Source organism: Thalassophryne amazonica, chromosome 4 (genome assembly GCF_902500255.1).
Source record: "Thalassophryne amazonica chromosome 4, fThaAma1.1, whole genome shotgun sequence".
In the NCBI taxonomy this organism is placed as follows: Eukaryota; Metazoa; Chordata; class Actinopteri; order Batrachoidiformes; family Batrachoididae; genus Thalassophryne; species Thalassophryne amazonica.
In genome coordinates, this window is record NC_047106.1 from 45,362,296 (window position 1) to 45,378,962 (window position 16,667).

The following is a 16,667-nucleotide window of genomic DNA, read 5'->3' on the forward strand; positions in this document are numbered from 1 at the left end:
GAATTCCTTCTTTCTTCTTCCTGTTTTATTTTTTCTGAGAGGAGAGCTCCACAAAGTAGAAACTCCAAAAATGTACAGAATAATAGCAGGAATGTAGTGTTGCACTTTGTTTGGTTGAAGCTATGGAGATATTAATGTGATTTTGGAGTTGGGTCATTGTTGCGTCATATTTAGCTTTACAAGTGGAGCCTGAAAGATAAAGTGAGCACAGACATCTGGTGTTAAAACATATAATAAAACCCAGTGAATGTGATGTAACCATGGAGCCACTTATTCAGGTCAGACTTTTGTTGTTGTTTAGTGCTCCTTCCTGGTTCTGCACCACATCATAAAGTTAAGCAGGTTAACATGTCGGTTGCGGTTCTCAGTGAGGTGACAGTGATGTGTTGCACCATATGCCCGCCTCTATTTATACATGTGCCTGTTATTTTAAAGTCATTGTGAAGATGCTCAGTAGCACCATCAGTCCTCGGGCGGCTGCCTCAGATTAAAGTAGAGATGGATGAGGAGCCAACCGCACTCCACCAGCAAGCACTGCAGCAAACTCATCGAGCTGCGTGCACAATCAATTTCAAGCCAGCCGATACACTGCAGGTGCACATGACTCTCTCACGTGCAGGTTTGATCTTATCACTACAGCAAACACAGCAAAGATCACCTTAGACTAAATAATGATCACTGATGATGTTCTTAATGTTCAAATGCAAGCACACGTTTAAAACCCACCAGGTCACACACAAAATGTTCATTAAAGTAAACTAAAGAGTCGTTATCGCCACTCAAAGCTTTCTCCAGACGTATGTTTTATGCAACTGTAATGGTCATAATGAAATATTTGTGCTGTGATCCACTTCATTAATATGTTTGCTTTGTTACTGCTGTTTGATTGTGATTACATTTGCAGGGAAGAACCAAGAACAATGAGGTTTGGTTGCATATTGAATTAGTATGTTCTGAAACTGCAAGTGGTTGACTCTCAAATCAGATCACCTAAATGCATTTATGTTTCCAATGATTTGAGCTTACTGGAGTAAACAGGTATAGAAAATGGATGGATGGATGGTTTGAGCTTTTTTATGTCACGGTGCTGAAAAATGTTGAACTAATAATAATGATGAGTAGCATTATTATTAGTATTTTACTTAGAACGATAACCAAAAACATTTCGAATTATAATTGTAATTTACTTGATGCTAAATTTAGTGTTTGTTTTCTATAAATACAGTTCCTAAAGGCAGTTAACTGAGAATTAATCCGTCTAATGTAACTACAAACAGGTTACTTGATGCAGTATTAGGCTCTCATTAATTTAAGTATAATTACTCACACTAATTTGGTGAAATAACAACTATATAAGTTGCAAAGGTTATTATGAGTAGCATTTCAAAATAAAAGCAGAGCTTATGTCTTGTGTTTGTAAGAGGGGTAAATGTTTCAATTGATTAATTTATTTTAAGTAGTCAACTTGGGCTGAAGTGCAAAGTGTAACTTTTCTGTAGTGTTGATGGATGTTATGGTTTTGAATACAACTGATGGAGTGCAGAGACTGTTTAGGAAGCAATACCCATCTCCTCAGACACTGACTTTTGTTCTTACCTTCACAAATATGCATCCTGGTAGGTCACAGACTATAACTATAGCAAACAGGTGTGTGAAAATCACGCACAGATGTAATGCGCTGGATATGTACCATGTGCAATAATGATTATATTACGCCTGTAGTATAACTTTAGCACAACCTTGGCACGCTTGGAAACCCTCCTGGTGATGACAAGATGTGTATGATGATGTCACAGGCTCCACAGAAATGCAAGGTCAGATTTCATGATGGAAAAATGGGATTTTCAAAGATCTTGAAACTCACAACAGTTAAAACAACACCATGGCACAATGATGGAATATCGCTGTTTCATTACGGACCCCCCCCCCCCCCGGACCTTCTACATTTTTCCAAGGTATGGATAAGGTTTCAAACATTCCTGGTCGCATAGCTGTGAAAGTAAGGACGGAGATTAAGGTGGATGAAGTTCTTGAGTTCACCTTCCACCAGAAGAAAGAAGCCTTTTGGGTTTCTCTGAAGGATGCGAATGGCTTTTCTGTTGTCTCGACAATGGATGGCTCCATGTTCGGGTTCCTGTCGGCGTCAAAGTGCAGATCACCGGGTTCAAACAGAGCTGAGGGGGTAGAGAGGCAGCTGAGATGTCAATGACAAAAAGCACAAAGCAGTTTGTTCAATCTTCACACCATTTTCTGCTTACGTAAAGTGACAAATTGTAGCGTTCTATGACAGGACGTCTGTTCAGTAGCCTGCCAGCACTTTGTGCACACAAAGCATGAATGACATAATGACAGTGGAACTTCTTCCTCTCCTCCGCATTCACACACAGCACAAAAAAGACATTTGCACATGCTTTATGGATAATGAAGTCATTCAGACACCATGGAATTTGAACAGATTCTGCTTATTAAAGTTTACAGTTTTTAGACTAAAAAGTTTTCTGTTTCAATTTTAAGATTTGGACTTCCATGTAAATACAGCAAATTGAATGTGATGGGACAGAAAACTGTAGTACATGCATGAGCTGTGTCTACATCTTACTGACTTTCTACATTCCCATCTCAATGACCTGTCTTTCTGCAGTTCTAAATGATAATTTTGTGTTATATTTGATTGTGTCTTGATTGCAAACTGCAATCAAGTTCTTTTTAAAGTGTCTGCTGTTGCATTCAGATTTAGTTATATAAAGTTGTTCCTGTCTGAACAAAAGATAACTTTGTATGATGTTATACAGTGGTGGGAGCTTAGCCTTTCAGAACTGAAGTTACCTGGGAATGTCTTATGGACTCACAAGGTTGCTGGTACGGAATCCAGGTACACAGTAAATTTTGCTGAGTAAAATATACTCTGCTGGGATAACATTTGGTCCCAGTCTAAATAGAGTAAAATACATTATTATAGAGTGAAATCAGATCAATCAAGTGTTTCCACTCCAATAAGTGTTGATTTTACACTGTGATAGAGTTGATTTAGCACTGTTATAGAGTATATTTAACTCTATTTGGACTGTGACCAAATGTTATCCCAGCACAGTAAATTTTACTCTGCAAAATGTACCGCACAGGTACCAATGGGCATCAGTGCCTATATCAATTTTTCTTTTGGTGTTTCCCATTTTATTGCTTGGTTGTGTTGTGATTGGGCTCTGGCTGTGCTATTTCTCCCTTCCCTCCTTGTTTTGTCAATGGAGCTGATTATTGTATGCATATGTGCCAGCTGCAACACCTGCAGTCAATCACTTCTCACAGTATTTCAACTCCGGTTCTTTACTCCAGCCTCGCCAGGTTCTTACGTTCCTCTGTGTGATAACTTGGCCTAAAAACTTTGTAGAACTCTTGTCTCCAGCATTTTTTCAGTCCTTGTTTCTGTGTTTTGTTGTAATCCTGTCACTCCTTGTTTTATTTTGTTTGTTTTTTTAGTTTCCTGGCACCACCAGCTCTACTGGCTCCACCTGACCCTGGTTATTGGGTTCCTGACCTCCCTTCAGACCACAGGTGCCTCCTCCTTCCATGCCCCAGCACCTATTCCCATGAATACCAGAAAAATCCCCTTTGATAATAAACCTTTCTGCACTTTAATCCACTGCCTCTTGCACTTGGGGCCACCTCCCTGGCCCTAATTTGGGACAGGATGTGTGACCCAGATGCTAGCCAGTTAATATAGATAATATCTGTGCTAATTCTTTATTTTATGTTAGCTATCAAGTATTTGTGTTATTTGTTTGGAAGTTCTGAGAAATATAAGTAAAGTTTCACTTCCATCATATGTCCAAGTGTCAGACACAGGAAGATCCTCCCCTGTTGGTGAGAGCCAGTAACATTAGAAATGTGACCCTAAACCACACCCATTGTTAACACCCACATTGTATAAAAGTGTTGTACAAGCTACTTTGTGTGCCTTCACAAGATGGACACTGTCTGCCTGGTTTTTGTCGTGACCTTTAATAAAATTAAAATGAGGAATACAATGATTTGGTTCTTGTTAAGGGGCAGTAAATTACATGAAAGAACCGGGTAGAAATAACACAGTGATCTAACCAGGTGATTGGATATTTTTGGTACTTGGTGTCTCCAGAGGCTCACTGGGTACCACTAGAATGACTTTTGTGTCAAATAAATGGTTACTTAGGGAGACTCAGATAAGACATTTTGCTCTCACTGTGAGACAATGTCAGTTATGGCATATTGTTCAAGTGTTGTACCTCTGGGAATGATTTGGCACACAGGTACCTTAAAGATAAGTAATAACTTGAAAGTTGACATTTGAAAGTTAACATAAAAATAAAAGGATGTGGTGTCTGAACCAAAGTCAAAATGAGCCAATCAGTGAAGGCAAAAACTTACCCATGAGGTAGTCGGTCGTTTGGGGGTCAACAGCATCAAAATCTTTTCTATTCCACACATAGCGGGCTACCTTCGTGACACAAAAACACGACAATGTGAACATAGGAGTGCAAGAGAAACAGTAAATCTGAATCAAGGAATGAGCTTTTCTCCATTGCACAAGTCATCCTCTCCTCCATGGTCCATCATCTTCAAATAGCAACATTTTTATACCTTCCAATGTTTTTTTTTCTTTGCAGTCAGTTCATCATAGGTTGGATTTTAAAGGGTCATTGTAAAATTACTAAACATACATTGAAAACACAGCCAAGGCCCCTGCTAATCTCTGGTTCCTGCCAGTTACACAGAATTTAAACTGCATGATTCTTGTTGGTCTCTGTAACAAAAAGTAGGTGTGGCCATGTTGGCCACCAGACCGAGGCTTTGGAAATGAATGAGATGAACAAACAAGCTCATTTCATGTAACCTGAGAGAGAATAATACCCCACCACTTGTCAAAAGTTTGATGGATGACGTCACAGCCAATCAGAATCGACTATGTCACTAAGCCCTGCCCCTAACTCCTCCCTAATCCCGCCCCATGATGTGTCAAAGCCAATCAGCGTGAGCCCGCCCCTAAACCCTCCCCTAATCCCACCCCTATGACATCACAGCCAATCAGCATGAGCCCGCCTCCGGAGTTCCGCCCATCCATAATAAGTTCACACACAGGTGTCATATCAGCCTAATTTCATCAGCCCATAAATATTACAACGGTCTCTAACGATGGGGCAGCGCCTAAGAAGGTAAAATTATACATAAATCGTGTAAACCTGCCTCTACCGTTCGACCACCTGGCTGGGGTAGTGAATTTTGAGTCAGGAGCCTGTCTTGGGTATATTTTTGAAGATTTATTTATTTGTGTATGTATTTATTTTTAGCGTTTGAGGAGCGCATATAATTCTTTCTCTCTCTCTCTCTCTCTCTCTTTCTCCATCTTCACTTTTAGAATTCAAGCCTGAAGCAGAGGTGTCAGGTAAATTACCCTCCATTCATAAAAACTTTCTTTCTAATGAAAAGTCAACTTGTGTAATAATTATTTTATTTTCTATCATACCTAATAATTATTTTACTTTTTGGTACTGATTCAGCAACCACGAACGACATTCCTGAACATCTTAACAGAGCCGGTAAGCAATAATATTTATTGTTTAAGTCTGTATAAGGCTGCATACCCTATACTTATAAAAATTCACATACATGTCTGTGTTACAGAACCAATGCAGACCTGTTCTTCAGACAAACCTTCAGGGGTGCAGACTGTCATTGACGCCTGAGGATAGTTCCCTACCTGCGTTCTTTGGTGAGTATTTGCAAAAGCGTTCTGTAGACATGCCATGTAATTAAGCGATAATTTATTCATAACACGTAAAATCTGTATATTTCAGCCAGGAGACATCGAGCAGCTCCCGGAGAAGGAGGAGACCTGTTGACCGGCGCTCAAACATCCTCCAGATCCAGACCTTGTTTAGCACATTCATCACTGCTGAACTGGTATTAACTCACATACAGAGGGATACTGATTTTTCATTGTTTTTCAATATGTCAGAGGACAGTCAAGATAGGTCACCCGAATCAGGAGTGAATCCTTATCTCACCGTCTTAATTTCAGAAATAAATAATGCTTTAAATGATACATGTCAGCCTGGAGATCCCCTATATGAGTCACCAGAGAGAATACCCCCGCGCCGTATTAATCAGGCCGAATTCCAAAACCGTATACATTTGACCCCTTTAACAGAAGCGCTAAAGGGTTTAAACCCTCCTTCACCCGAATCAGGAGTGAATCCTTATCTCACCGTCTTAATTTCAGAAATAAATAATGCTTTAAATGATACATGTCAGCCTGGAGATCCCCTATATGAGTCACCAGAGAGAATACCCAAGCGCCGTATTAATCAGGCCGAATTCCAAAACCGTATACATTTGACCCCTTTAACAGAAGCGCTAAAGGGTTTAAACCCTCCTTCACCCGAATCAGGAGTGAATCCTTATCTCACCGCCTTAATTTCAGAAATAAATAATGCTTTAAATGATACATGTCAGCCTGGAGATCCCCTACATGAGTCACCAGAGAGAACACCCCCGCACCGTATTAATCAGGCCGAATTCCAAAACCGTATACATTTGACCCCTTTAACAGAAGCGCTAAATGGTTTAGCCCGGCCCGTCGAAACTGGCTTGGATGGCGAAATACCAGGAGCCTCCTCACCAACCCCCCTTCCAATCAGCATGGTTTCCTCCTCGAGGGGAGAAGACGATAGACCGGGAACGTCATCACTTCCGCGCAGTGAATTAGAATCACACCGTCAGAGCAGGGATCGCGCGGGAGGGGCACCTGTCATGGGTGGGGCAGGGAGAAATCTTGTTACAACAACCAGAAACGGGTTTAATAACGTGGAAATCCAGCAAATGTTAAATTTCCCTGCAACAGGTGATACCCCAGACTTTGCTCAGTTTTACAATGGTGTCATGACCACCTTTCAAAGCTCTGTTGAAAGAGTACTATCATATGCCAGGGAGGGTGACATTGTACAGGCAGAAATTAGAGGTGAAAGTCTCCACAATCAGGGGGCTCTTATCAGGACATGCGACGCCGATGGTGATTTGGCTGGGTTCCAAAATCTTCTCGCGCGCCTTGTTCATTCAAACGCGAATGTGTTATCTGACAGCTCGCTCGAATTGGTTGTTCAAGTCGTGCATAATCCCACTGGTGGGGGTTATAAGTGTAAAATAACCAGCCTTCTTGATGATGAGTTGATAGTGAAAAAGGCCCAGTGTCTTAACATTGTGCGTAATGTTGATAATCAGCTATGTTTTGCAATAAATCTCATCCAATTGTTAAACCGACATCTCACTACCCAGGAAGCCATCGCCAGGGCGTATGAGTTAAAAAGTTCCGTTGGATTATCGACGAGCACACCCATGTCGTTTGACTACCTTGGAAAATTTGAATTGGCTCTCGATTGCAAAATTGTGGTGTTTTTAGAGCTGACGGGGAAAGAAACCTATCCAAATTCCAGACAGCGCAGATTAATCACTCCCCTGAAAAAACAGCATTTCTATTTCTTTTCAACAACCATTATTACGGTATCATGAACCTGAAACCGTTCCTGGGGGTGAAATATTTCTGTGATTTTTGCTTTACCGGATATGAGTGTCAGCGGGGGCACTCCTGCTCGCGGCGCTGCGGTGTATGCGAGACCCCCGACTGTGGAGACAATGATAAACACCCTATTTCCTGCGCTGATTGTAACAAGAACTGTCGGTCTGAGTTATGCTATGTCAGGCATAAAGAACCGAGGTTGCGACCTGTCGCAGGTAAATCTGTAAGCCTGAGTGATTGCAGGAAAATATGTCTTAAATGCAGAAGAGAGTATTATGTACCCTTCTCTAAAAAAAAGCAGCCCTCATGTCTGTAAGCACTCGTCATGTCCGATATGCAGTGAAAAGCTTGAGGAGACAGACGAGCCCCACTTGTGCTATATGACACCAATCAAACCAGCAGAGTCTTATTCTGACAAATACGTGTTTTATGACTTTGAAACATTTATGAATGATGTCAGAGAACACGTCCTGTTTTATGTCAGCACCCAGACGATGACTGGCTGCATCTGGAAAGCATGGGGGACTGATTGCGTTGCTGAATTTTTCAAACATTTTAGAGCAAATAAATTTGAGGATCACATCTTCATAGTGCACAATTCTAAAGGATTCGAGGGTTATCTCCTTCTGCAATATTTAATCAGTCAGGGTATCACTCCTGAACTGATTATGACAGGGAGTAGACTTCTGCAAATGTCCGATCGGGCGTTCAGGCAGAAGTACATTGATTCGCTGTCATTTTTAACCATGCGGCTCGCTCAAATGACGAAAGCTATGGGTATCGAAGTGGAGGCGGGTATGCGGAAAGGTTACTTTCCGCACCTGTTCAGCAAAAAATTTGGATTATATCGGTCCATATCCTGATCCTGCTGCGTATGGTGTGCCAAAAATGTCTGAGATAGAAAAACGGGAATTTGATGCATGGTACAAAACCAGACAGAACTCCGTTATTCGATTTTAAAGCGGAGGCGATGATGTACTGCAATAATGATACTAGAATTCTCGCAGCAGCATGCACTAAATTTATGAAGGAATTTGTCAGCGAAACACGCGTGGACCCTTTCAGCTGCACTACAATTGCCTCAGCCTGTATGAAAGTTTTTAAAACAAACTTTCTTCCACCTAATACATTGGCCTTACCGTCAGCTGACAATTACCGCCAACAGTATAAAAGAGTTTCAGACGGTTCGATACAATGGTTAGAATGGGAAATGGAGAACCGAAATATTACAATCACTCACGCACTGAACCAGGGTGAGAAAAAGCTGGGGGCGTATACCGTTGATGGTTATGCCGAGGTTAACGGGGTGAAAAATGTCTGGGAATTCCTTGGCTGCTTTTATCACGGTTGCCCAACCTGTTTTCTGGCCCATGAAAAAAATCCTCTTCTGAACACCACATTCGGTCAGCTGTACGTGGTGTGTCAGATGAAATTAGCAGCTTTGCGGGCGATGGAGGGTATCAGTCTTACCATTATCTGGAAGCATGAATGGAATAACATAAAAAAAATAATCAGACAGTCTGACAATTTCTCCAGCAGTACCGATCCCCGAAACCCCTCGAACCAAGAGATGCTTTGTATGGGGGACGGACAGCCCCTGCGCATCTGCGGTACACGTCAAGTCAGGGTGAACAGATTCATTATGTTGATGTGACATCGTTGTACCCTTACGTTAACGTAAATTTCACATACCCCACAGGACATCCAAAAATCATCGTCAGGGATTTCCAAGACCCTCTTTCATATTTCGGTCTCATCAAAGCTAGTGTCTACCCGCTGCGCGGGTTACATTTCCCCATTCTTCCTTACCGGATGCCTCAGGGAAAGCTAGTCTTTCCTCTTTGTCGCCTGTGTGCTGATCTCAACAACCAAGATGAATCATGCACACACAGCGATCAGGAAAGAGCTTTGAATGGGACGTGGCCGACCCCTGAATTTCACAAAGCTTTGGATAAAGGTTACATTGTGGCAGAGATTAACGAGGTCTGGCATTTCGAAACTAAAAGCGATAATATATTTGTGGGGTACATAAACATATTTTTAAAACATAAACAGGAGGCGTCTGGATATCCAGCAGAATCTGATCAAGACTCTGAGAGCAGAGGGAAATATGTTGAGGACTATTGGATCAATCAAAAAATCAGATTGGACCCGGGGAAAGTTTCCCTCATGGCGAAATTATGTCTGAATTCCTTCTGGGGGAAATTCGCTCAGAGGAATAATCTCACGCAAACCAAACTTGTCAGGAACGCTGAGGAATTTTTCAGGTTTCCAGTATGACATCACCTATTTTTCATTTCTGAATAATGATGTGGCTATGATCCAATGGCGGTATGGGTCACAATACATAGCTCATCCGGGTAAAGCACATAATATATTTATTGCTGCATTCACCACGTCATATGCGCGCTTGACTCTGTGTGGATTTATGGAAAAGGTGGCGACCCCAGAGAGGATCCTGTACTACGATACAGATAGCCTGATCTATGTCTGCAGGGATGGTGAAACCCCGTTACCCACCGGTAATTTTCTCGGGCAGTTAACAGATGAGTTAAGTGGGGACAGTACTGTTGAATTTGCGGCGGCGGGACCGAAAAGTTATGTGTATAAAACCTTGAGTGGAAAAACTGTTATGCGCGTGAAAGGGATCACACAAACTCGTGCTAGCTGTCAAAAAATAAACTTTGACAGCATCAAAGACTTGATCGAGGGTTATGTAAAAAATCCTGCCAATGGGTCCATGATCAAAGTGCCACAGCAAGGTATCAAACGTCATAAAAACAGCTTCAAGCTGACAAAGGCGTCATTCCAGAAAACCTTCTGAGTCGTGTATGACAAACGACATCTTTTGCCTGACGATCTGACTGAACCCTTTGGATATTGAAAAGCATGTCTGATTTTGGAGAGCCTATCCTGTTTGACCCGAGATTGCAGACACCTTTCTCATGCCTCGTAATAGGACCAAGTGGATCAGGAAAAACTGTTTTTGTTAAATCATTATTGGAGAACTGTGATCATGTAATGAAAGATGTGCCGGAAAATATTGTATGGATTTACACCTCATTCCAACCCATATACTCTGAACTAAGGGCGAAGAATAAAAACATTAAATTTGTACGAGGTCTGCCTGATTCTTTCGAAGATGAAAGCCTGTTTCCTTCTGGTAAGTCTCACCTGATAATATTGGACAATCTCATTTTTCAGGCAGCTGACGACCCCGGAGTTGTGAGAGTATTTACACAGTACAGACACCATAAGAATATATATGTCAATAATTTTAATAACTCATAATGTGTTTCATCAGGGGAAATACAGCGGAACAATCAGTCTCAACACAAGGTATATGGTGCGATTCTGATTGGCTGTGACACGTCATGGGGCGGGATTAGGGGAGGGGTTAGGGATGGGGCTTAGTGACGTAGTCGATTCTGATTGGCTGTGACGTCATCCATCAAACTTTTGACAAGAGGTGGGGTATTATTCTCTCTAACCTGCTCCTAAATGCCATCATGCATGTGTTGATGAGATTGTTCCCTAGAAAACACCCAGTTGCGGCAGCGCGACTCCAGTTGCAGTGGCCTTCACCCACTTTACCTCAATTCGGATGACGGACTGCTTCAAGTTTAGTGCACATAAACAATGTCAAATGTATATGTGTTGTCTCTAATTTTGATGTGTGCAATTATTACGGTAAACAAGTAATAATTGTGTCTGAGGTAACTGGAGTGTAAACGTAATTGCCCTTTTTTGGGATCAATAAAGTTGTCTGAAGTCTGAAGACGTACAGAAGGTGGCGGTGTTGAGTGGGTGGCAGACAGGCCTGTTTTATGTGTATTACATGAACAAAAAAAATGCTTTTTGGATTAATCTGGTGTTCACTCTTTGTATTTTATAAGGTACATGCTTTTCCAAGGCAAGGAAAATCTCTTATTTTTTATTTATGTCACTCCTGTAGATGACATCTGAATTTGAATTAAACATTGTCATGCTGCTTTAAACTAACTGTCACAGTTATTATAACATTCTGAATAATTCTTATGAAGCATGATGGTTATGTCAAAAGTCATATGTTAGGAGGTTGATTAATATCATACAGAGAGGAAATCGTTTGTGCTGAGAAAATCCTAATTAATCATCTTATGGAGATCAATGCATCTACAGTGAGGTTATATCCCTCATTTTCCACAGTGCTAAACCTAAAAATAGTTGCGCCTGTTGCAAATGGTACACTGATAAGAGAATTCCAAGTGTAGAGAATACACACCCATCGAGGTCTTTAGTGTATCCTGACATATTACAGTTAGAGGGTTACCGCTTATCAAGACAGAATCATTTTTATTAAATTGTTAAAATTAATGTACTATATTTATTTATTAATTGTAATATTTCTTTATTTTACTTAAACCTGTTCTGGAAAGTGTGCTGATTATAAAGGAATAAATGACAACAGCATCTAAATCATGAGCTCATGAATGTAGTGGACACAAAAGTTGCAACAGTGAACAACTAAGAAGACTGTTGTTACTTTTCATTGCTTTCTGCAGCTGGAATTTGACTCTTGTGCTCTATTTCTATTATGCAAAAGTCTTTTTCAGTTTTATACTGTCCTAATGAAAATATTGAATTGATGATTGCTAGTAAATGTTACTTGAGTTGTTCTTTTAGAAAAACTAATATGTGCAAGTAAAATTTACTAAGAATTCCCCTTGTAAAATTTACTTGGAATTTCTGAGTTTTTTTTCCAGTAAATATTACTCCAAATTTTTGTTTTGTGTAGAGTGCTAATAATATCTAAGAACAGGTCAGATTTGTAGTCTATCTGGATTACGATCTCAATTGTGATAACAAAATAATTTTTCTTTCTTGAGATATTCGCCCTGTTGAGATATCCCATAATCCTTTGTGCACCAGAGAGTTGCTGCAGTCTAAACAACATAGAGAATCCATATGACGACAAATGCAAATGAACATTATACTAACAAAATGTATTTTTTTTTTTTTTTATACTTTATTTTTATTTTTGGATGTTGAACAATTTTCCTATATATTTAACAAATGCAAATGGAACAATGGTAATAACAAGCAGACCTCTTGGAAGAAAAAAAAAAAAAAGAAAGAAAATAAAATTGGGCATCAACTATATGAACATATAGTGATAATGTATAACACACTATATAGTACGTCATCTTTTAAAGATTCAGTGAACGAGTGAATCGTTCCCATTTCTCCCAATATCTGTTACATTTCTCGACAGACAATCTCAGTGAAAAAGTCATCCTCTCCATTTCTTGAATTTCGTTAACCACATTAACCCAATCGTGGAGTGAAGGTACATCTTTACTCAGCCATTTCCTAGTAATCGCTTTTTTTGCTCCAGCCAGCAAGATAGACAAAAGATATTTTTGTGATTTAGGCAATTCACAAGAGATATATCCCAAAAATATTTCAATAAATCCATTTGACACAGTTAATCCAATAATGTTTTGAATTGTTGTTATCACCGTTGTCCAATAGGGTGCGATCTTCACACAGTCCCAGAGTATGTGAAAATGTCCTGCTTTGGTATGTCCACATTCTCTCCAACAATAGGCTTTTACGGGGTTGTTACACTGCTTACTTTTGATATGTGGTGTGACAAAAAAACGTGTTACAGTCTTCCATGCAAATTCCCTCCAAAAACCAGAACAGGTAGTAATCATAACAGTTTTGGATATACCAAGCCACTCTTTCTCTGTTATTATGATATTGGCTTCATTTTCCCATGCTTCTTTAATATACATAGTAGAAATATTCTTAAGTGCTTGTACACCTTTATATATTGTTGTTATTTGTTTCTTTGGTGCGTTACCTTTACAAGCCGCAAGGAAATGTTTCACCAAATACTCCTCCTTCATATTTAATTTTCTTATTAAAGTAATGTCTTAGTTGAAAATATCTAAAAAGGTCATGTCTATTCAGATTATGTTTATCTAAAAGCTCCGAGAAACCTTTCAGTGTACCTTTTGTTGTTATGACCCAATAGCTCGTTATGCCCTCCTGTGGCCATTGTTGAAACCTGCTATCAATTTTGGCTGGCAAAAATTCGGAATCATAAGCTGGCCAGCGTAATATCTTAGCTTTGAATTCAACGTTCTTATTTTTAAGTATTTTAATCCATTCGTTCATTGGAGATTTTATCCAAGGAGGGATCAAACAAGATTTTGAATATGTTTTCAATAGTGGTTTGTCACCAACCATAGCTTGTAGTGGTATATCAAAATATGTTTGATCTATCTTTTTCCATTTAGCTTCATATCTAAGGTCACACCAGTTCAACAATATTCGTATTTCGCAGCTTTATTGTAACTTTCTAAACATGGTAAGGCTAAACCACCCTGTTCTTTCTGTAATTGTAAAGTCTGCAGTCGTATTCTTGGTTTTTTGTTTCCCCATATGAAGTTTGATAACATTTTGTTCCACTCCTTAAATTGTGTGAAAGTTATTTCAATTGGCAACGCTTGAAATAGGTAAAGGAACCTTGGTAATAAATTCATTTTAACTGTCTCAATCCTATCGTACATATTCATTGGTTTTAATGCCCATCGTTGTAGGTCTACTTTAATATTAGCTGTGTATTTTCTATAATTTTCATCATAAAGTGAAGATATATCCTTTGGTATCGATATTCCAAGGTATTTAATAATGTTGCCTTTCCAGTTGATATTTATCTCTTTAGAAATTTCTATGGGTGGTTGATAATTAAAGGTAATAATTTGTGTTTTCTGTAAATTTAATTTATACCCAGAGTATGAACCGTATTCAGACAGTAGTGTCAACAGATTGGATAAACTGGTCGTCGGATTGGTTAATGTCAAGAGGATGTCATCTGCATATAAACAAATTTTGTATGTAGTGTCTCCTATTTCGATACCTGAGATGTCTTTATGTTCTCTGATAGCCTGAGCCAGGGGTTCAATAAAAAGTGCAAATAGACTAGCGCTAAGGGGGCAACCTTGACGACAGCCCCTTTCCAAATATACAGTATCTGAAAGGTCCCCATTTATCTTAATTCTGGCCAAAGGTAGTTCATATAATGATTTTAAACAGTTAATTATATTTGTATTGAAACCAAATCTGTTAAGGGTTAGGTAAAGATATTCCCAACTGACAGAGTCAAATGCTTTTTCAGCGTCGAAACTAACTGCAACAGATTCTAATCTTTTCATGTTATAAATGAGGTGAAGAGCCCGTCTAATATTATCGTGTGTTTGTCTGCCATGTACAAAACCACATTGATCAGCGTCTGTCAGTTCTGGAATCAGAACTTCGAGTCTTTTAGCCAATATTGTCGCAAATATGCGGTAATCAATGTTTAAAACGGATATTGGTCGATAAGAACCGCATTGTGTTTTGTCTTTACCAGGTTTGTGAATTACAGATATAACTGCTCTTCTCCAAGAAGGTGGAATCTTTCCACCTTTTAGAATATAATTAAAACATTTTTTGAGACAAGGGGTTATTTGATCTCTGAAGTATTTATACCATTCTGCTGGGTAACCATCTTCTCCAGCCATTTTATTTCCTTTTAATTTAGAAATAACTTTGTTGATTTTGTTCAGTTCCTATAGATGGTAAATCCAGCTGTGAAAGAAAACAATTTATAAGTTGTGGGTTCTGTAGATGTGGCTGAGCATACAGCTGTCGGTAGTATGCTACAAAAGACTTTTGAATACTCTTCAAATCATAGCACATTTTATTATCAGTAGGGCTCCTCACCCCGTTCACAAATCTATCCGTCTGTTGTTTACGTATTCTCCATGCAAGAAGTTTCTTTGATTTTGGGCCATTTTCATAATAGCTTTGTTTCATAAATTTGGCTTTCTTTTCTATTTGGTCCTCATATAATTTGTTCAAACTATGTCTTGTTTCATCAATCCTTTTTAAAATGGCATTGTCTTTATTTTGGATATGTTCAATTTCTAATTTTTTCAGTTTGTCGAGTGTTTTTTTGATACTACATTCTTTTTCTTTTTTCTTTAATGAGGACCACATAATTAATTTACCCCTTAACACTGCCTTTAAGGCATCCCATACAATGCTAGGAGAGGTCTCCTCGTTGTTATTATGGTCCATATAGTCTTTAAACTCTCTTTTCGTGAAATCTAAGAATTTTCCGTCTTTAAGGAGGCTCGTATTAAACCTCCATAGGGATTCTTTTCTATCATTATCTAAATGGAGTGTCAGACAGACTTCTGCATGGTCAGACACGTCTCTAACCCCTATGGTACATTTTATTATTCTGTGTCTATCCGACGTTGACATAAAAAAATAATCCAGTCTTGAATGTATTTGATGAGAGTGTGAGTAAAATGTATAACTTTTTCCGGAAGGATATAGATTTCTCCATACATCCATTAACCCTAATTCATTAAGCATTTTTTTGATAAGGTTTGTTTCGGTTTGGAGCTTTTTGTTTTTACTAGAGGAATCGATATAGGGGTTGAGACAAGTGTTCCAATCCCCCGCACATATAAGTACTCCAGATGTTTCTGTCGCAATAAGGTCAAATATTCTCTTAATTTTATTCTTATCTTTTCCTGGTGGTCTATATACGTTCAATAATGTTACTTCTTTGTTATCTATATGACCTTTTACTAATATGTAACATCCATCTTTATCACTTAATCTGTGCGGTACACTGAGAATGTACTCTATTTGGTATTAAAATAGCTACTCCTCTTGAGCGTCCTTTGTTAACGGAAGAATAATACATATTGTTAAAGCCCATTTTACGTATTTTCTCATGCTCCGTGGCCGAAAGGTGCGTCTCTTGCCAAAATATTATATCGTATCTTTCTCTTTTCATTTTTGCAATCACTTTGCTTCTTTTGATAGGGCTATGTAGGCCATTTACATTAAGAGTGACGACTGTATATTTCTGCTTATCTAACATTGCCAAAATATAAATTATATCATAATAGATGCTCCAAATAACACAAAAGGGTCTGCTTAAAAAGAGAGAAAAAAAAAAGATACGAACATTGAACATATGTGACCTCCATTGGTGAAGGAAAAGTCCACCTTCAATGTTGAGAGGGAGTTTCCTATAAAAATAGGGGAACCCTCTCTGCGCTGTCCCTCC

At 39.1% G+C, this 16,667-nt stretch overlaps 1 protein-coding gene and 1 long non-coding RNA gene across 2 annotated transcripts in view; one reads left to right on the forward strand and one right to left on the reverse strand.

Annotated features, from left to right (window-relative positions):
- alp3 (alkaline phosphatase 3) overlaps positions 1–16,667 on the reverse strand; it is a 113,718-nt gene that overhangs the window by 34,981 nt on the left and 62,070 nt on the right. The window contains 3 exon segments of the mRNA XM_034167806.1: positions 2,041–2,091; positions 2,094–2,174; positions 4,402–4,471. Of these exon segments, the coding sequence (XP_034023697.1) occupies positions 2,041–2,091; positions 2,094–2,174; positions 4,402–4,471 (202 nt within the window).
- LOC117508144 lies at positions 1,043–4,961 on the forward strand. The gene is made up of 3 exons (XR_004559993.1): positions 1,043–1,062; positions 3,688–3,690; positions 4,873–4,961. It is a non-coding gene; the product is annotated as an uncharacterized LOC117508144 (long non-coding RNA).